A 22,205-nucleotide genomic window follows, 5' to 3' on the forward strand; every position below is an offset into this window, starting at 1 on the left:
TTCTTAGAGACTTGCAACACAGATGCAGACACAAGTTCTGCAAGGGTTCTGAAAAATACTTCAAAAAAACAGTCATACTTTTCTAGTTGGCTCACTTTCTGTAATGGTGTTCAATATGAATCACTGCTATTATACAGTAGCTAGCTTCTTCAGATTTAACTTTTTTGGCAGTCAAGAAAGTCTATATCATTGAGTCTGTCTCCATAATTCTGTCCCTGAGTAATTAATTAAAAAAATGTCTGCAAATTGTGACAGTACAATCTGACCACGATATGGACCCAGCACACTCCGAGTGTCAGGGTCCTGTAGCGAGAGACGAGAGGGCAGCGAGCACGGGGTGCTCATCACGGAGAAGAGGAGACAGGAGCACTAACACTGGGAAGAGGACACGTCACGGGAGTCGGGAGAGCACGGGATTTATTGTCAAGTTTTTCCATCACTGTAAATAACGCACTGTTTATACACGAGCACCGCGCCTGGGTCCACTTTCCCTATTTCCCCAGGTCTGCCAGCCAGACCGTGACACCGAGATGTACGAGCATCGGGAGGAGGCCTTCACCCAGCTGGAGGAAGAGCTCCACTGGAAGCCGTGGTGCGTCCCTGACTATGAGCACATCTTCCGTGGAATTCAGCTGGCTTTTGGACGTCCCCGGAGCTGCTGAAAACCCTCACTGTACTGTCACTGACTGGGACAGAAAATGGACAGAATAATAAGGGCTGTTTGTGAAGTGATTTTTGATTGCAAGAGTTGTTTTCTCCCACTACATTTTATAACACGAGATTATGACGTTGCGCTGTAGCAATAAAGTGTAGATACATGTAGATACATTATTTGTCTGATGCAACATTGCATCAGACAAATAATGTATTTTAGCCATAATGCTAAAATAATGAATTTTAGCATTATTGCTTTTTTCCAAATCGCAAATCCAAATTTTAACAAAAAATAAATAAATGTAAATCTCCTTATTAAACCCACAAAAAGGACATGTCTCATCTTCTCTAATCATTTTTAAAGACTTACATTCTCTTCTCTTTCCTCCCAGCTTGAAATCAAGGTAAGTGAACTCCAGCAGCAGCTGAAGGATGAACAGCAGAGCAGAGAGAAAGCTGAGAAAGATGTGCAGACTCTGAAGGATGAATTGGAGAATAAAAACAAAGAGGTGCATATTCATTATATAAAGATCTACATATCCACCATAACATTTGTGTGTTTTTTCAAGGCTTTACAATTTGTTCAAAATCCTTCATGTTTCTTTGTTTGTTAGCTACAAGAGTCAAGTGTCAGTTTGAGTCTCTCACAGAGGTGAGCCAAAAGTCTGAGAGACAGCTGAGTGAAACTAAAAGAAAGATACAAGGAGGAGGTCAGTGAGTTTATAATCTGCTCTTTGAAAAACACTCTTCACACAGGAGGGAAGTGAAACAAAATCTTACCACAAATGTTCAACACAAGATTAATAAAATTAATTTTAGTCTTAAATTTACATTTATATGTATATAAATGTGTTTTCTTTCTTTCTTCTCTTGCAGTTCAAGAAGAAGATTCGGGGTGAACAGCAGAGGAGGAAGGAGGTTGAGGAAGATATAAAGGCCCTGAAACAGGAGCTGGAAAACAAGATAAACCAGGTATGTGCCCATTCTTAAAGATCTTTTCTATTTTCCTATTTTTGTTATTATGAATCATTTCATGTATTAATGCTCCATGCTCATTTTAAGGATGGCCAATGTTTTAGATAACAAGGTTATTGCATGTACAAGTAATATGTGTGAGCCAAAAGCTTATGCTTGAGACAGTTTTAAACTGTTTTTTTTTAATTCTGTATGATGTCACTGAGAGGTAATACATCTACCATGTTATCCCAGGTACAGAAGCCACAGCTACTTCTGTTCAAATCAGGGAAAAGCTGCTATTAAAGGATAAAGAAAGAGCGGAAGCTGGGCTGTTTTAGCCAGCTGGGCTGGAATTATTACATTATGCACTGTGGGCTAGAATCACAAAGGTGTTTCCAATAATTACACTGCTGTGTCTTTATGAGCATCAAAGATAAGGTATCATTATTACAACTACACAACAACAACAAAAAAGGATACAGTAATTGTAGTGGAATTCATGAGCAGAGAAAGCTTAGTGTAAGCTACGACTTTTCAGATTCATACCAAAAAATGAAACACCACACTGAACATTTTAGAGGTGCACTGCAAAGTTAAAGTGTGCCACAAAACGGCCAAGTACCAAAGATCAAACCCACGTGCAGAAAACCCAAAGCAGAGGCTGAGGAAAGGGTTTAACAAAGGTTTATTAACTAGCACAAAAATGATGTTTACGATAGCGCTTGACACATGGGGTGTGAGGGTCTTGGCCAGGGGAGAGGGATAAGCAAGGGGACAGGTCCAAGAAAGCAGCGGCAGCTGCTGGTGATTAGGTGCGTACTGGAAGAGAGGAGAGCAGTGTTAGAGCAGTAGCCATGAGGAGTTCTGGAGAGGGTGGAAGCTATGAACATCTTCTGTGCAGGTGGGAGATGGAAGCGTTGAAGGAGAGGTGGTGCGGTCCAGGTGGGTTTGGTGGTGTCCTAAGCGGTGAAGATCCCGTGGTGGTGTAAGGGTTGCAAGATGACACTGCAGGCCACAAGATTGCAAGGTTAGGTTGAGAATCATAGACATGAAGCGTGAGGCCCGGTTACCAACATAGGTAGTTGACGAACTGGCGAGGAAGCAGTATCAGCAAGCAGCTTAAATCTACGACCTGATTGCCTCAATCAGCTTCAGGTGAGGGAGTTGTAGGCTCTGCCCATGGGTGGATACCAGGGAGGTCCAGACCTTCAGCGGAATTTACAGCCACACACCCAGACCATGACAAAGTGGTTCTTATTGTGTGCATTAATTCTTTGCTTTAGTTACAAAAAGCCAAAGAAGAACCTGAGGAGGCTGTGAAAGAATGTGACATCTCTGGAGATGAACATTTGGTGCCAACAGAACCAACCAAAGCTCCGGACAATTAATAAAGTACAGTTACAAATAATGATGTCACGGGCAAAAAAAAAGGTCCCCTGAATTTTATTTAACTGATCTCTGTTTAAATGCCTTACACACACACACACACACACACACACACACACACGCACACGCACACGCACACACGCACACACACACACACACACAGTGAGTTTTATAAATATTTGATGTCAGTAATTCAATATTTCTTTTACATGATTGTTTATTGAATCAATTTCAGAATTGTTGAAGGCTACAGTTTTTTCTTACTGTGAATTTGTATTACTGGACAATCTATGAAGTAATGTAATACTGTGACAGCAGGAGGATTTCAATGCAGATGTTTGTACTTTAATTTCTGATGTTTCACGTATATGTTTACTTAAATGCCACTGGCCTTTATCATACTCACATTTAGTTTTGTGCTTCATTCACTAATTATTATACTAGTGTAACAGTCACATATGAAACTATTCTGTCGTTATTCTGACTGTGTGACTCTGTATTATTATTAATATTATTATTATTGTTTTATAGCTGAAAGATTGGATATACATTTAACATTCTTTGTTAAGAGTATTTTCTGTTTAGTTTGGACTATTTACTTTTATCTTTTATAGCTCTTGATAAGTAGGTCTCTTCTGCTGAAACTGTTAGCACAGAAATGTACCTTATCTTTGAAAGAGCATTTGCACATCGTTTGTCCTAAGGCCTGATCCCTGTCTTTCATACAAACTTGTTTCCCTGGAAAATAATTTCTTGAAAAAAAGTGTGTTTCCTAGTAATAACCAGTTGATGGTACAGTGCACACATAGTGCAGCTGTTTGTCTGTTTACCACAAATCTGTGTGATTGTTTGCTCCCAAATACAACTTCAGTTACCAAATAAAACCATGTTCTCTTCAGGCCAAGGTCACTGGTACAGTTCAAGGAGTAGTTGAACTGATTGGTGTTCACTGTGGCACACTTGAGGCCTTACCTAGACCCCAGATTTTATCCTTGTGTGACATGGTGGGCTGAAACACATCTGTCCTTTGACAGAAGAATGTCCCTGTTTTCATGATCTGAAAAATGGAAACCTTTCACTAAAAATCTTCAAAGTTAAATTGTCTGATGAGGGATCACAGTTGTGAAAATAAAATTTTAACAGATCCCCATTCAGTCCTTTGAAAAGTACATCCTTACTGTTTCCATAGGAAATTACAGAGTCACTGTCATCCAGGTGCAGAAAACAGATCATCACAATGTGTCACAACATTTATAAAAGTTGTTGTGTTGGTCAGTCTTCGGTCCAATGCAGTTATGGAGCTTTCATGTATGTGTTAATAAAATGATATTCATCCCCCGAAGACATCCAAGCAAACTCACTTTTAGGTCAAATTGTGTAAAATGACATATATAGTACTACATGAATAAGCAAGTATCACTTACTGTATTTGGAAGGGTTGAAAGAGGAAAGTATCTTCTCGCTAAAAAGAACAAGAGCACAAACAAGACCAAAGGGGAGATGTTTAGACACAATGTACAACCGCACATTTGGATAATCATACTGCAAAAAGTTATCATAAACACATGACAGCATACTACCCAGAGTCCCATGAAAACTTTCTTTTTCCTATGACTAAATGCGTTGGTCCAGACAACAGAAAACAGTACAATTCAGCTTTATGTTGAAGAGGAAGAATTTTATACGTAAAGCTTTTTACTCGTTTGCTTATCTTTTATGTGTAAAATAATTTCCCCTTCTCTAATTCTGAGTCATACATGGTGCTAGTCACATTAGCAGTGCAGCCTTTTTCTTTGTTCCTTATTTTGGGCTTGTTAGTCAGTTACTGTATAAATATTACAGTATACATTAGCTTTAAACATGGTATAACTTCTAGGTCTTAACAGTAAGGCTAATGCAGAACTGCACTGAACCTGAATTTTTTTCTAAAAGTCAGGAGGGAGCAATTAAGTTTAATTAATTTATGACCTTAGTAAACACTTTCTTAATAACTTTATGGTCACCATTCAATATGTATTAAACACAGAGGTTTTTTTTGCAGGATTTACCTAATGTCTTGGGAATAGTTCTGCATGTCGACATTGTTTTAGCTGTGTTGGTAGTATTATCCTATCAGTGAAAGTTTTGGTCTGTTGGCTAGTCTTTGGTCTGATGCAGTTGATTCTTTGATAGCTTTGGTTACCCCTGATTTTCATCTACTTTAACCAGGTTAAAATTTAAATGTTTCATGTTTACTTTCTGACCAAATACCTAAATTCACAACAGCCCTGAAGTTGTCCAAGCAAATGATACTAAAAATCTTCTTAACATTCCCACTGGGATATTTCTAACTGGAATATGTTATGTTCATTTTTGTTGAATGTTTATGAAATGGTGTAAAAATGTTCATTTTTGTTTTTCTATAAAACAGTAAAAATATACTAACCTAGTTTTGTTATGTAAATTTGTAATTCATTTCACTCTTGGAAAAGTGTTTAGAAAAGTGATTGGTTTGTTAACTTTTGGACCCTCCCATTAATTAAGGGATTAAGAGCACACTGTGTGGGTCTGGTTGAAATATGTTTTGTTTGCCAAATTTCAGCTGTGACTACGGGAGGGTTTAAAATGGTTTTTTGGCCACTTTTTGAATTTGTGAAATCAGATTAACTTAACCTTCGTTTATTTACAGTCAGATCATTTTGTTTGTGTTTTTAATCATCTGAGGGAATGTATAGATTTTTTGTTGCAGAGTTAAATAAACGCACTACAGTTGAGCTTGTCGTTGTTAACTGAAAATATTCATAATTTCCCTATGGGAATTAACAAAGCATATATTACATTATTACATTATACATTGCATTATTAAACACATGAACTACATATCCAGAACAGATGGACTTAGCTTCTGGGTTTAGAAATGTGATGTTAATTCAGAAATGCATTAAAAGTGCATTTCATCTGTGATGAAATTGTGTTGAGGCATGTGTTAATGAAGTCACATGTGAGTGAAGTCAACACTGAAACCAGTGTTTCAAGGTTTCGGCATGTATTAAAAACAGGCGGCTTTTCTGTAAACCTTTCATGCCAGAGTGGCATGATGGGAAGTAAATGATCTGTGACTCAAAGTAGTTCATCAGTCTACCTGCAACATAAATTAGAAATTCTCTTTAACAAGCCCCCAAAAAGCAGTACTCAAAAAAGGAAGGCAAGAAAGGAGCAGGATGAGAACAGCTGGGATTTTAGATTTGAGAATTTTTTCAATGACTGTTTTGAGCACAAGGTCTAAAAATGAAATTCTAAAGTAAGTAGTAGTTTGTGTGTTTTTGTAAAGGATTGAAACATTGTTACCACTTATATGCTGAAATGAACTCGTACTGTAAGTGCGGCTTTGTAGCTTACCAAAGTCGTAAAAGATTTTTTGACAGACTTTTGAGCACCATGTACCACATAACATTGGTTAGAGGTCAGTGAGCACAACCAGAATTCATACATAACGCGCACCGTCGATTTTTTTAAAGAAAATTAAAGGACTTTAAGTGCCCCTTATAGTGCGGGAAATACGGTATTTTATTCATGGTCTTTTGATGCCCTGTGTTGGATTAATGACCCCATGTGTGTTAGGGTGTGGGTGGTTTGTTTAGTGTTGAGCACACCTTCATTGTTTCAACTGATAATTATTAACTCAAAACAACATTGAGGACATTGCTTTACCAGCTACTGTAGTTACTCTAAACACGATTTCTTGTGGTATTTTTGTATGTCACAGTCTCTGGAAAATTCTGGATCCCTGCATCATTTGTGGCTCGGCTTCAGGGATGACAGAGTTGTTCTGTGCCTGCTCGTCAGTCTTTGATCCAGATAAGTGCATGTCAACAACCATTTGAAGGAATGAAGTCAATCTTTATTGATCCCAGAGAGCTTGAATCGTCCCAATTGCCCTCTTGCTTCATGGTTTAAAGTCGGCCAGTGGATAAAATGAAAGGATATTTATTTATTTATTTGTCCACTAACATCATGAGGTTTAAATTTCAAAGTGCATTTCAATACTTAATGACCAAATCTCATCAAAACAAATCGTAATGCCCTATTTAACAAGTGTTATCACTGTGAGATCTTAAACCAAGATACTAAACATAAACATCAACTTCTCAGTATTGTCATCATTCACATGTTGTTATACTAACGTTACCTGTGAGGTGTATTGCCAAAGCCACTAACAATAATGTCCAAAAAGATTGGACTTGGGAAGACATGGGACCCATGGAAGCCGGTCCCATTTAATCTGTGAGCTGTAACAGGACACCACCGTCTAAAACAGTGTTGTTCCAGTGAAACATGAAACTGATCAAATGTTAAGATTTAAGATTTGTTGATTTGTCAGTTTGTGTCTGTCCTGGAAACATGTTTGTGTGCACAAATGAAAAAGGTATGGACACACTCAAGAAAACATTTCATCATAGCAAGGTCAAAGGTCAAGGCCCAAGGTTTGTAGCAGCTGCGTAACCAGATCACATCACGCTGGCATTAAAAGCATTTAATGAAGTTTCATTTTAACATGTGGAGACTCGCAAGAACCGATTGTTTGCAACACACACATTCTTTTCCTCATCAGACTTCTGAAGAAACCACGCCTCCTGTTACTGCAGGTGAGTGTTTCCTTTAACCAGTGCTCAAGGACAAATGCTGCACAGCCTCACTCACTGCAGGGAAGCAGATGCATCAGTGTAATTTATGAGGTAAATACTTTATGTTTGGTTGTTTGTATAATTTACTGTATAATAGAAACATAAAGTGTGTCTCTGTGACAACATGTTGCCTCAAACATTAATGCATATTTCATGCATACAGTTTTTTGCAATTTTTTGGGACTTTAACGTCATCAGTGTGATCCCCCCCGAAGAACATAAATAAATGGCACAAGCACATATGTTAAAAATGAAATGTCATATATGGAAAATGAAATGTGAATTATTTAAACAATTACAAAAAAATTAAGAAAAGGAGGTTAAGTAAACACAAAACACAAAAATTAGTGTTAGCTTGGTGTCCTCTCTACAGGAAAGGGTAGAGAAGGCAAGGAAACTAGAAACAAAATTGTAGACCTTCTCCAGGCTGGGAAGACTGAATCTGCAATAGATAAGTGGCTTAGTTTAAAGAAACTGTACAGTATGAGGTTACTGGGGGGATGAGCTTTGTTTCCTAATGCTTGTGTATAACAACAAAGGGGCTTAAGACACGATGGTTGTTAAAAACATGCAAAAAGAAAGACAAAATGAAAAAATAAAAATAACATGAACAAAAGTTGTGTTATTGCATGTAGTGCTCTCACTTGTTTCCTGCTTTTTCTTCAGCTGCAGTGCTCTAGCATTTCTTGGTCACCTGAGTAAAACAGGTTTATGTTTCTGAATAAAAAATCAAACCAACAAGTATGATGCTTCATTTTAAAGACTAAGATGTGACCTTTGTGATATTTCCAAGTATTTCCAAATTGTTGGCCTAAACAGTACCAGAAAACAGGTTTAACAAACTCCACTCAAAACAGATTAAATGTTTGCTTTTACTTTACTTTTAAAAGCTTAACAAACAAACAAACAAAAAAGATACAAAAGATACACTGTCACAGATAAATATAGTTGATTAATTTTAAAACCTAAATCAGTTTTTGAACTACACCTCTGGAGTCTTTACATTATGTACATTTGTAATATAATGTTGTAGATTGTAGGTCAGTTGAAACACTGCAGCTCCTGCACTAAAGTGACCTGGTGTCCCACTTTATGTGGCATTTATTATTCCTTGTTTCCATCATCCTACAAACTGGAAGAACATCCACATTGTATTGGCTCTACTGAAGTCAGCGCATGAGTCTAGAAGCATGTGGTTAACAAAGAGAGAAAACGTGTAGTGAAGCACAGATGAAGCAGCTGGGATAACAATAATGGTAAATGGTAAATGGCCTGTATTTGTATAGCGCTTTTCTTTAATGGGACAACAGAAAGCAACACCAGGACTGATACAAAGGCTACTGCACAATAAAACAGACGTAAACTTCAGTTATAATTTATGCTTATTGAATTATTATTATTCACCATTCAAAACCAGATGAACATAGTTTGCCCGTTTATTTATTTATCTATTTATTTTTTATTATCAAAAAATACTTTTAACCATTAGTAACATTTTTGCCACATATTTACTTTGTTGATTTGTTAGTTTGTGTCTGTCCTGGAAACATGTTTGTGTGCACAAATGTAAACAAAGTATGGACACACTTAAGAAAACATTTCATCATGGCAAGGTCAAAGGTCAAGGCCTTAGGTTTGTAATAGTTGCTCAACCAGACCATATCATTGGCATTACAAGCATTTAATGAAGTTTCCTTTTGACATGCGCACACTCACATGATCACAAACAACTGATTGTTTGTCTGACAGGCACACATTCCTTTTCTCATCAGACTTCTGAAGAAACCACGCCTCCTGTTACTGCAGGTGAGTGTTTCCTTTAACCAGTGCTGAAGGAGTCATGCTGCACAGCCTCACTCACTGCAAGGAAGCAGATGCATCAGTTTCATTTATGAGGTAAATACTGGTTGTTTGGTTGTTTGCACAACTTACTGTATAATAGAAACATAATGTGTGTCTCTGTGGTTCTAACTAATCTTGCTAATCTTGTAGCCTCAAAAATGCAAAACTGTAGTTCTCAGATGCAGATTTTGTGGTGATTTAAGGTGTATTTGCTTATTTGTGAGGCAATTTACAACAAGCTACATTGTAATAGTTAATTTCCCTCTATGCTGTACACTAGAATGCAATGAAGGCCATCTACGGAGAAGAAACAGTAAAAGCATAATTATGCCAAATAATTACGACATCATTAACATGAAGTCTAACTTTTCTTGAGTCAAAATAGTTAAAATCATTTATTCTGATCAAAGTTAACTGTTGATAGATCATCAAGTTGAGTTATAATGCTGTTTTTAAACATCTACATTTTTTGAGCACAACATGAATGCAGAGGTATATCTCTTTAATGTGACGATTTTCTTCTTGTTTTACAGAACAAAATGAGCCTAAAAAACTGGTTTGGATTCCCTCTCAGCCCAGGTAACCTGACACAAGTATTTTCAAATCTAAAGCTCAGTACTTGTTTATATGTGTATAAAAATACTTTAGAAAACTCTGCTTTTCTTCACTTGCTATTTTTTACTGGCTGTTAGATGACAAATAAAGAAACAATTTTTTTGACATTGGAGATTATTATTATTAATAGTAGTAGTATTATTGCAGTTATTTTGTTTTCATGATTTTCTTTAATTTTTCACTTTAATTTTTCACAGAGAATTTGACTTCTTCTCCGGTCATCTGCATCGGTATTGTCGGTACTGTTGTCTCGGGGGCCGTTGTTCTTATTAAATACAAGGTAAACAAAAGAAAAACAGTAAAAAAAAAACTAAACACTAATCAATGATTACCAACTTGGGTCTTATTAATCTGGAGGAGCAAAAATGAAAATAAGACAGCTGAGAGGAATTCAACTGAGGCTTTTAGCTGAGGGGAAACAGAAAATGAAACCAAACATATAAGTAAACAATGGACATTTCTTCTGTGTACTTCAGATGAAGAAAGAAACAAAGAGAATTGCGTGTTAGAATGAAGTCTAACCTGAACAACAAAGTTCAGTCAGAGATGAATCAGAAGCACAAAGCCAAGAGAGCAACTCAGGAAAAAGACAGGGGGAGGAGAGAGAGACAAACAGCCTACGCTAAAAACAAATTACAGATGGTGTAAAAATGAATGACGGTCATTGCTTTGTGTAAAGGCATGATAGTGGGACAAACTTAGAAAAATAGATAGATACAACAATAAAATTACCAACCATCACAGTGAGACTGTTGTAAAGCAAACACACGTTTTTAGAGGTGTTGCTTTCTTGTCTTTTGACAGCTTGTTTCAGTCTTTCTCTTTAGTGCCACTGATGCGACGTTTGTGTGTGCAAATCTAAAGAAAAGTAAAGGTGCACTCATGCAAACATTTTTTCATAGTATGGTTTACCATAGAGTACCTTTTAATTTCTGTAGGGTGAATGTAAGACACTGCCATCAAGTGTAGTTTCATTCTGATGTACACTAAAAGCAAACCATAAAAAAAGCATTAAAAAAATCCACTTGCATAAACTGAAACAACTTCCTCAACACGTGTGTAATGAGCTCCTGATCTTTTTAAACATAGAAGTCACAAGCTGAACTCAAGAGCAAGGATGAGGAGATTGAGGAGCTCAAGACTCAGGTAATTCCATATAACAAATTAAAGGACTTTTAAATTTTCTTTCAATCACATGTGCTTCAATAAAAGCAGATGCCTATCAATGAGTCTCCAAGTAAAGATATAAAAGCTGATGTCCTGATGCTGCATGATGAGAATGAACAGAATGAACTCCTGCAGATAGTCGAGCAGTTGCAGAAGACACAAGCTGAACTCAAGAGCAAGGATGAGGAGATAGAGGAGCTCAAGACTCAGGTAATTCTATATAACAAATTAAAACATTGCTCTTAACTGTAAGGAGGCCACAGGGCAGATCCAGGACACAGTGGAGACACATATCTCTCCTGACCTGGGAACCACTTGATGTTCCCCCAGAGTTGGAGGAGGGGGCTGGGAAGAAGGAGGTCCAAGTTTTCTTGCTTACACTGCTGCCCCCATTCCACAAGCCTGGATGAGCAGAAGAAGATGGATGGATAACATGTCACTGCTCTCTGCATATTTGAGCTGAGACAAATCGGCAACTCTTCCCCCCATTCATTATGTAGCCATTAAGCTAAGCTCTAGGAGTATGACCAGTATGACTAATGTAATATTGAGCCACTGTGTTTGTTTTTTGTTAGCTGGAGAGACTTCAGTGGCTGAGAAATGACACGCTTAAAGGGATGGATGAGTCACAAAGGAAGTTCACCAAGCTTACCCTTGCTATCAAGAGGATGGAGAAAGTAATTCTCAAATACAAACACAAACTTCCTCATACAATATCACCACTGTTCCATTAAGTTTGTGGTAGATTACAACACATGCCATTTTATGCAATTGAGCCTTTGTTAAAAGCAGAGTGAGGAGACACACATTTTAAGCTTAATACAACAACATGGTTCTTCAATTATTTTTCAGTTGGAGGAAAATGTAGGTTTACACAGGGTCCAATCACCTTGTTCTAAATATGAATCGTTGGAGAAAGACCTGCAGACCCTGAAGACAGAGCTCGAGGACAGCCAATCAAAGGTTAGTGTCTTTTATTTCTTTTACTTCCATATATTCAGTTTTATATCAAATTATATCTATGCACTGAATATTTTTATATGAGTCCATCAACCACCTTCAAAAAGAGGAATAGAAACAACAACATTTTGCTACTTGCCAGTGCTAAGATTGTTGCCAATATTGGTAGCATAGCGTAGCGTCAACATGAATGCCAAGTTAAAAGACAAAACTAATGAAGTCATGAAGCTCCGTGCGGTGAGTAAATAAATATTTCATTAGCCCATTTCACAATGTATTCTGTTATATTGATTCTGTATTAACCCTTTAAGACCTACCATAGAACCAAGTCCGCCAGAGCTTATATTATATTTTTACATGCTGTAGTGCCATTTTTGGGAGCATTTCAAGCTGCTATACATCAATACAACCATTATAGCCCAAATTTAAATAATATGCAGGCATTAAGTGCATAGTAATTACATAAATTGCAAAAAAGTGCAATAAACTACAAAAAATTGAAAATCATTTTTGTTTTTTTAACATATATTTCTAGTTAGAGAAATTTAAGAAGCTTATCCCTCAAAACTGTAAATACAAAAAGTTGCACAAAATAGTTTCCTACCACAGGAAATTTATTTTGAGTGTCTTCATAGTTTTATTTTTGAAATACACCAATTTTCATATACTGCAGGAAAAACGAAAATAAATAATATAATGCAACTTTGCAAAAAAAACAGCATATTCATCAAAATAAACTATTTCCAGCAGGTCAATTTGACTTCTAAGCATCCCAGAAACGACACAGAAAGTCATAAAGTCAAACATAACTTTTAAAAACACCAGTATAGGCTTATGAGGCCCTGATGGTAAAAAACTACATTTCTGCAAAAATGATTTCACTTCCAGTTTCGGGCTGTTAATGGTGGACATGCGATAGTTCGCGCTGACATCTATTCCAACGTAGTGTTATGAACAGCTGATTGGATCGGCAAAGCGTGTTACTGGAATATTATGTTTTTGTTGCTGCAAGTGCTTTTTATGCAATTTTTGCAAAGCTATATGTGGAAGGAAACTGTGACCTAGGGCAAGCTGATGGCATAAGATGTAAGTACAACTCCTCCGGTTTCATATGCAAAAAAAATTGTTGCGCTAGCTCACGTGGTTGCAGAGCTACCGGGATTTAAAAATAGTTACGCAAAACGGAGCGTGCCTGCTCTGACCGGTTTTAAAGGGTTAAGTAGGGTCAACTTAGTCATTTTCTGCTGCTTCAATTTCAAAACTAGTAGATTATTCAATACAATCATCCATCACAACCTATTTAAAATGCATAGTCTACATACTGATCAGCTGAATTTAAGTTGAGGGATCTTCCAACAACTGAAAAGAACACAATATTAATAACAGTCACACTCTCGAAAGTAAAAATTTTACACACACAAATTGTTAAAGACAAATTTGAATTAATACTAAAATGTTTAAAGGTGAGGTTCACATATAAAACAATGAAACTCTGTATTAGATTAAAAAGGGGATAGTGCCCGCTCCGACTGGCTTTAAAGGGTTAATTCACACTTCATCAATCAGTTATATGTATTTCTCTCTGGACGTGACTATCTCTCTGTTCGCCACATATTTTTTTGTTTTTAAAATTGTTAAGGTGTTTCTAGAGTAGTCTAAGGAGCTTGGAAAGAAAAAACTAAGAAAAAAAGAAAAGAACCCAAACTCCACCATTTGACCTTAGAACTGAAGAAGCTTCTCGGATGAGAGGTGAAACGTCTTCAAGCAACTTAAACAAGTCCAGACGCTTTTCTTTCCAAGCTCCCTAGACCATGATGACCTGGATGACTGAGAACCTTCACAGACGTTTCTAAAGTAGATATTGTTCTTTGTAGTAATTTTTTTGATGAACTCAATACCAGCTTTATTCCATCATTTTGGTTGGTAAATATGTTCCCTAACTGAACAGATAGATGACTTACACAGTACAATACAGAAGCGTTTCCCTTTTAGTAAAAATGACTCTGATGTTTTCCTTTTCTCCAAGGTCAAAGAGCTAGAGGATGAAGTCCTCGAGGTTCGTGTTGAAAAAAATAAGTGTTTGGGAGATAAGGAGGAGCTACAGACCACACAGAGGAAACTTGAGGCAAAGAATGAAGAGGTGAATTTTTCATTCCTTATGATGAAGAAGCCGATTGTTTGAGGGTATATAGAATTATTCGAACTGTTAATTTCTCAATAATCTTTATTGTGAGTACCCTTACTGACAGAACACACACAGCACATAGTGGTTAAAATATTTCTTTGAAAACATTAAACAACCTGAAACCACCACAACTTTTAATTTTTTTCTGCTTACTCAGCTGAATGATGAAGTATCAAAACTACAACGTCTACTTAATAAAGAGAAGCAGAAGAGGAGGGATACTGAGATGGACGTGGAATCCCTGAAAACAAAGCTGGAGACCAACGGTAAAGAGGTAATTTTATTTTCATGTTTTTTTATTATTATTATATTAACTTATTACCTTATATCTGTTTCCTTCTTTTATGCATTCAGGTTTGAATTTTACTCCAAATACAAAACATTTTCGAAAATATTATATTTTAACTGCAGTTTCTCTCTGGAAATGACTGTCTCTATTTAATGTCTTTTTTTAAAGTTCATTACTGATGTTTACATTAATTACATAAACTGAAATAATCAGGTTAAATATTTAATATTTGTTTTGTTCTGTTAAATGAGTCAATTTTCATTGTTTCACTCTTTCCCATGAAAAGTTAAAAGAAAAAGAGGCTGAACTCTTGGAGCTTCGCGCTGAGAGAAACAGAAGATAAAGAGGTGAGAAGGAGCTGCAGACCAAAAATAGGAAGCTTGAAGCCGAGAACATAGAGGTTCATATTTTGTTCATTAGATTTAATATCTAATATTTCTAATGCAAAATAAAAAGTTAACATGCTTTTTTTTTTCTCATCACAGTATGTAATTATGTTGTAGAAACTCTTATAAGTGTACCTTTACCTTTTTCCCTCCTGTCCCAGTTGAATGAGGAAGTAGCTAAATTACAGCAGAGGCTTGGGAAAGAGAAGCAGAGGAGGCAGGATGCTGAGATGGCCCTGAAGTCCTGAACGAAGGAGCTTGAGACTAAAGACTAAGGGTTCATATCTTTAATTTAGCTGCATTCGTCAAGGTCTTCATTACTGATTTTTCATTGAAAGACAAAGTTATTCAAATAACCCAAAGTTCATCAAACTATCTAATATATGATTTAATCATTTTCTGTTAAATTGCATTGGAATATATCAGTTTTATATTTGTTAATACACAGTGTATACATACATACTCTAATTTGACTTATCCTTTAATGAAGTTACTTTTAGTGATTAATTCATCCTCAGTAAGTCATCGTTGATGAGACTGTTGTTTTTATTTTGTTTTCCTCATTTTCTGCCTCTCAGCCATTTTTACACATTGTGGGTCCCACCTCATTTACATGTGTTCAGTTCAGTTTATTACTAACCTATACTACTACTAAAAGTGGCTGCGTGTAGCAGGAGCTGCAGCTAATTTAGGCAAATTGCATTTTTATTGGTCTGGGTGTGAAAAGTGAAGCTAATGGAGCAAAGTTTGTTCAACCTCTATGACCAGCAGGGGGAGACTGCTCTGCTTTAACTTATGTAGGCGTTCATTACAGATTAGCCTCTTTTCTTATATTCCCTTCTCTCTCTTCCAAGTTTGAACATAAAGTAACTGAAGTCCAGCAGCAGGTAAAAGATGAACAGAGGAGGGAGGAAGCTGAGTAAGAAGTGGAGCTCTTCAAATGGGAGTTGGAAATGGGATTTACTTAACATCTGTATATTTGTAAAATAGTTAAAGATTTATTTTATAGTCCTGAGTTTGTATGAGTCAAGTACATAAGTACAATGCCATAGGGTATGGATACGGTTCATGTAGTCTGGATCTAAAATGCTCAGATTGTTTCCTCTTTGTTCCCAAACCTCTGTTTGTCTTGTTTTCTCTGTATGTGTCATATTATCACAGCACTAAAGTACAACAACTGAGAAAGAAAACTGGAAATTTATAGTGAGCCAAGAGTGTTTTTTTTTTTTTTTTAGATTCACACTAAAATATGAAAAATAAAGCAAATGATTTACAGATCATATTGGTAAAATAAATGTTTAACCACTTGGTTTTTGTGTGTATATCATCTTTTATTCAGCCAAAGACAGCAGCAGAGAAATCTATGACAGCATCTCACATCTTTGGAGGAAACTGTGATTAAAAGAGATCCAGTTTTTGTGTAAACTACACTGGAAAAAAAGAACATGTTGGATTCATTTAATTCAATAGTGTAATTTGTTGCACACAATTGTTTTGCTTTGGCATAAACTTTAAAAACTGAGTTAAAACAACACAACTTATTCATATTCAATAAACCTATGCATTTTGTGTTCAGAAAACGTGATTGAAACATGTTCAGATGAACTAAGTTGAGCTCTTGGAATATTTTAATCCTTCACAATTTTGTCACTTTATTCCAAAACTATTGAATAACTTTGTGGGAGGCACTTTCCCCACGTACACACACGCACAGACACACACGGTACGTTATTGCAGATGCAACGTTTATTCTGAGCTTTTGTTATTAGTTTTGACAGTCCGCCGTCCACTCCGCTCCTCTCCCGTCTCACTAAAAAAGGGGAAGCAAAACCGTCATCAGCCCAAACGCCATCAGCTGTTCTCACCTGCTTCTCCAGCACCGCCCCGTTGAGCTCACTGCACCACTCCTCCCCTGCAACAGCGCCCGGGACCACACCTCCGCCACAAACTTTTATCCCAATACAGCTTAATCACTTAAATACTACATGTTGCCTTTGTATTACATAATGTTCAACAAATGTATTGGTTTTACAACAACTTCCACTCTATCTTCCTATCTTTATCCGGGTTGCAGGGGGGCTGGGGCATAACCCAAAATTGATAAGAGGTGGGGTTAACCTTGGACAGGTCGCCAGTCCAACGCAGGGCTAACACAAAGAGACAGACACCCATTTGCCCTCATTCACACTGATAGGTAATTTGGAAACAGTAATTAACCTAGCTCTACTAAATGCATGGCTTTTAACTGTGGAAGGAAACCAGAGTACCCAGAGAGAACCCACTTGAAACTAGCCTGATTGTAGATTTGAACCAAGAACCTTCTTGGTGTGAGGTAACCACCACGCCACCAAGCTGTCAAGCTGCTTGGTGCTGAATTTTCTGTACGTTTCTGTCCTTATAGATTAAACCACATAAATAGTACTAGCATACACATTGTGTGTGTATAGTTGTCTTCCTCTTCGTCCAGGCAACTAAACACTCTCACTAGATTGCATCATGTCATCTCAACAAGAACAAATTAAGTTGTTGAATTTGATGCAGATACATGATTTAACTAGAAACGTGAAATTTTTTTTTTCAAATTACAAGTTACACATTTGTACACATAAAAACAATGCAATTTCCTTTTTTTTTTAGTGTACAAACACACAGGGGTGTGTCAATGGCAGGCCTTTTACCCTGAATGCTGTTGGCTTGCTGGTCTTAATTCCGTGTTAAGTCCATGTTCACAAACAGAAAACTTCATAAATATAATGATGGTTTTTAGTGATTTAATGTATTTGTATTATATGGTTGATCACTGAATCAGTTTGTCAAATGTGTAAGTCAGTTCTAACTATGCATTTATATTAATCGACAATGACGGCAATACTGTTGTGACTATGACAGCAGGATAAGTTAAAGGTTTAACGTTTGTACTAAAAAAATGCATATGAAAGCATTTAAATGCTGACAAATATAAGGTACTTTTTTGTATTTTTCTTTGTTAAAAATAAGAAAAATATTGTTAAAAAGTATAGTTTTATAAATGTAGCTGAAATACAGGTCAACAAACTCCAATGTATTTTTAGATCAGATGAGGGTGGCTGTACAAAACAGTATAGAAGTAGATATAAATATTTAAATAGTGTACAAATTTCTGTATTTGAAGCATGTTATGAGCATGCAGTGGGTGTTATCATTCCATTTTGTATGAAAGCAAAAGTCAGAATCGATCTCAGCTTAAAGTTACTTAAATCAACTGTCGGCTTTATAAGTGAGCACAGTGCACGACGTGTGTGTGCAAACGCATCTATATGCAGCCTTAGATGTTAACATCAAGGACCTCTTCCTCAGTTGTCGACCTAACAAAAAAAGAAAAAAAAGATGCAAATGACCAGAAAGGAAATGAGCATGCTTACCCCTGAGACACGGGGATTATTTTATTGATATGACTCAAAAAAAAAAGAAAGAAAGAAAAAAGATATGAGTCAATTCTGGATTGTGGGACTCAATGATTACATTTGAATTGGTGCTATTATTATTATTATTATTATTATTATTTTATTTTATTATTTTTTTTAGGTTAATAACAAGGTCTCTGTGTATGTGTGTTAACCTTTTCTTCTGCATTTTTGTGCGTAGATGACGTCAGTGTACGGCACAACCACGGGGTCAATTTTACCTGCAGCAAAAAAAAAGTGTTGCAGAGCATTTAAATTGTAAAAGTGGGACACATGTTTATTTATTTGTTTGGTCACTATTTAATCTGTTTTAAACACAGGGTTGTTTTTTTTTTTTTTGCAGGATTTACCTAATGTCTTGGGAGTAGTTCTCAAAATTCAAATTCAAATTTTATTTGTCACGTACACAGTCATACACAGTACGATATGCAGTGAAATGCTTGGACAATTGCTCGTGACCTAAAGAAAACAAAAAGGAAAAGGCTATGAATAAGATAGGAAATAAATATGAAAAATTAAAAAGGGTAAATTTAACTAGGAAGGAATAAGATAAAATATATAAATTAAAGTTGAAAATAAAATAACTGTACAACAAAATACACAATATAGAACTATATAAGAATGTATGAAGAAATATAAATAAATATATACACAATAACAGCAGCTGTACAAGTATTAACCGGAAATGAAGAATGTAGTGACCAGTGTTGTGCAATCCACATTATGTCTTCTGCATGTCGACATTGTTTTTAGCTGTGTTGGTAGTATTGTCAGGCATCTCCGAAAACGTTAGAGCACTTTTGCAAATATGTGATGTCTTGATAAATCGAGCAGATATTTGAAGTTCACACAGCACCATTCTCGCATGAAAATATCATAAAAGTTTATTTTGTGACCCAGAAAGAATAATATTTCAAACTCCGCCACTCCGTGTTCCTCCGCCACTGCATCGTTTGATGCAGTGGACAAAATGGATTATGGGATATTGCATTTCGTCATTTCGAGCTGATTGGAGACCAGAACAGCCAATCAGATATTTTTGCATCCAAGTCTGTGATTGGCTGGTTTTGTGGCACAAATATAACGGTGTAGAAAAAGAGTTGAGCGCGCACGGGCAGAAATGTTGAGAGCGCAAATGCAAAAACTGAGCGAGAGGGGCTGCTATTGTGTGTGTGTGTGTGTGTGTGTGTGTGTGTGTGTGTGTGTGTGTGTGTGTGTGTGTGTGTGTGTGTGTGTGTGTGTGAATAATAGCAAACACTGAAATAAATTTTTTGGACGCAGCAATGAATTTTGTTCACTCAAATTCAGCTTTTCTTCGCTCAAAATAAATTTCTCCTCAAAGAGCAACACTTGCACCTGCAAACTTTTTTTACTTGCGCTCAAATTTTTTTTTACGTGCGCTCAGAATAGTGGAACAAAAATAACGCCATACAGTTCAGCTTGTTGTTGGTAAGTGAAAATATTATGAGTGTAATTGCATTGGATTTTTAAAATAGTTGATCTTTCTCTTAAACGGGGATTCATAAATTGACTAAATTCGAATCCACTGAACGGCTACCCTGAGGTACCCCTGAGCAAGGTACCGTCCCTACACACTGCTCCTCTGGCTCTGGATGGGTGGCTGCCCACTGCTTCACTGAGTGAATGGGTTAAATGCAGAGGAGTAATTTCCCTATGGGAATTAACAAAGCATATATTACATTATTACATTATACTTTGCATTATTAAACACATGAACTACATATCCAGAACAGATGGACTTAGCTTCTGGGTTTAGAAATGTGATGTTAATTCAGAAATGCATTAAAAGTGCATTCTTCCTAACGACCAGCAGGGAGAGGAACACATGTGGTTGCAGCTGCAGAAGAGGTAAGATGAGATAAGATAAACCTTTATTAGTCCCACATGTGGGAAATTTGTTTGGTCACGGCAGAAAGTGGACAGTGCAGAGTAATGAGCCGCAAAAATGAAGAAAAACAATAGAATAGAGTAAGATAAAATAGAATAACATACTATATAAAATGGAATGAAGTACTATATAAAAAAAAACTATGTTGCATCAGAAAAATTGCACTTGTAATATTGTACATAAGGGACACTAAGCAAAGGCTATTATGGTGTATTGGATGTGTGTCTGTCTGTCTGCCACCATAGAAGGTCTTCAGTAGTTGCCCATTCACTCCAAGAGACTTGAGCCTCAACAGGAGGTACAGCCTGCTCTGCCCTTTCCTCCTTTCCTGTGGAGACCACATACTGTGGTCGGTCAGCGAGGTAGTCCAGTATCCATGTTGTGAGGTGATGGTCCTCTCCTGAGTTCTCCAGCTTGTCCAGTAGGACTGTGGGAAGCAAGGGCGTAGATTTGGTTTTGGCATTGGTGGGGACGGATGATTCAACCACCGAACCCTGCCCTGTTTCTTTTTTTTTCCTTTTCGTCTTTGCTTCTTGATTAAAAAAAAGGAGAAATATACTTGCCTACATATGCTATTCTACATGCTTTTAAATATGACTTTAAGAACTTAACATCATTACTTCAGTTACACCAACATCTCTGACACATTAGCACTAAGGAAACACTGAATGACCTGGTGGTTTTTGTCCATAAAACTACTCATCTAAGATTACCACAAAGTAAAAGATCTCTCAGCAAAATTATGCAACATTTTATGCACACTATTGCCCCTATCAAGTCAGTGAGCTGGGATTTTTTACTCTAAACATGAACTACTGTTACAGCAACAGTGTCCCAAACAACAACTCAATGTCCACTATGTGAAGGAGCCAAACACATGCTTTCTCCTCTCATTAACTGAGATAAACTGCTGGCATATTTGTTTTACATCTATACTGTCCAGTCTCTCCTGGTGGACATGGCAACACGTTATTCATGGTTACATACAATTTTAGACTGATGTGGGCCAAAGCCTAAAACGATGTGCCGGGAGTTTGCTGTTCTCCCCGGTTCAGATATTTGAAGTTTGCACAGCTACATTCTTGCCTGAAAATTTTTTAAAAGTTTATTTTGCAACCCAGAAAGAGTAATAAGAGGGGCACTGAAATTTGGGATTGTCCGAGAAAAAATGGGAGGGTTGGCATGTATTCCCTTGCATAGCCTGTAACGTTATTATGATGGACAGATTTTATGAGTGAACTTGACTTTAAGTGACTTACAGGTTTCTTTGAAAAATGCTTTCTTATATCCAGGTTCTTTTTGCTGCCATCCTCCTCTCCTCCTTGCAGGTCCTCGCAGCGCAGGATTGCCGCTACTAAAACTAAGCAGAGCTCACTAAAAGGCACAGCCAATCACATTGGCCATATTTGTCACATGATGTAGGACTCCAGTAGAGAACGTAATTTAACTCTTTCTGCACCGCTGGGTGAATGAGACGTTGACAGATCGCTTTTTTTATTTCTATCGGTTTTGTTTTTCTTTACTCGAAGAGATCAAATTATTGGTGGGGACAATTCAATAATCGCTGGATATTGGTGGGCACATGTCCCTTCCGTCCATGCCAAATCTACGCCCTTGGTGGGAAGAATGGTGTTGAAGCAGTGAAGAAATGGTCTCCAGGTGAGAGAGAGAAAAATGTAGGAGATGAATGACAGCTTCATCCACTCCAGTGCCAAGCTGGTAGGCAAACTGAAGTGGGTCCATTGATG

The 22,205-nt window shown here is 36.9% G+C and overlaps 1 protein-coding gene and 1 long non-coding RNA gene across 2 annotated transcripts in view; both read left to right on the top strand.

Annotated features, from left to right (window-relative positions):
- Positions 1-22,205, top strand: part of LOC120746869 (myosin heavy chain, clone 203-like) — a 94,144-nt gene that overhangs the window by 25,623 nt on the left and 46,316 nt on the right. The window contains exons 7-11 of the mRNA XM_040052372.1: positions 11,208-11,264; positions 11,421-11,495; positions 11,861-11,962; positions 12,138-12,248; positions 14,272-14,385. Of these exons, the coding sequence (XP_039908306.1) occupies positions 11,208-11,264; positions 11,421-11,495; positions 11,861-11,962; positions 12,138-12,248; positions 14,272-14,385 (459 nt within the window). The remainder of the gene's footprint in view (positions 1-11,207; positions 11,265-11,420; positions 11,496-11,860; positions 11,963-12,137; positions 12,249-14,271; positions 14,386-22,205) is intronic.
- Positions 1,283-4,741, top strand: LOC120746856. Its single transcript, XR_005698950.1, has 3 exons — positions 1,283-1,364; positions 1,531-1,626; positions 2,895-4,741. It is a non-coding gene; the product is annotated as an uncharacterized LOC120746856 (long non-coding RNA).

This window comes from Simochromis diagramma, unplaced genomic scaffold, assembly GCF_900408965.1.
Source record: "Simochromis diagramma unplaced genomic scaffold, fSimDia1.1 OVJJ01000365.1, whole genome shotgun sequence".
NCBI classification, from domain to species: domain Eukaryota; kingdom Metazoa; phylum Chordata; class Actinopteri; order Cichliformes; family Cichlidae; genus Simochromis; species Simochromis diagramma.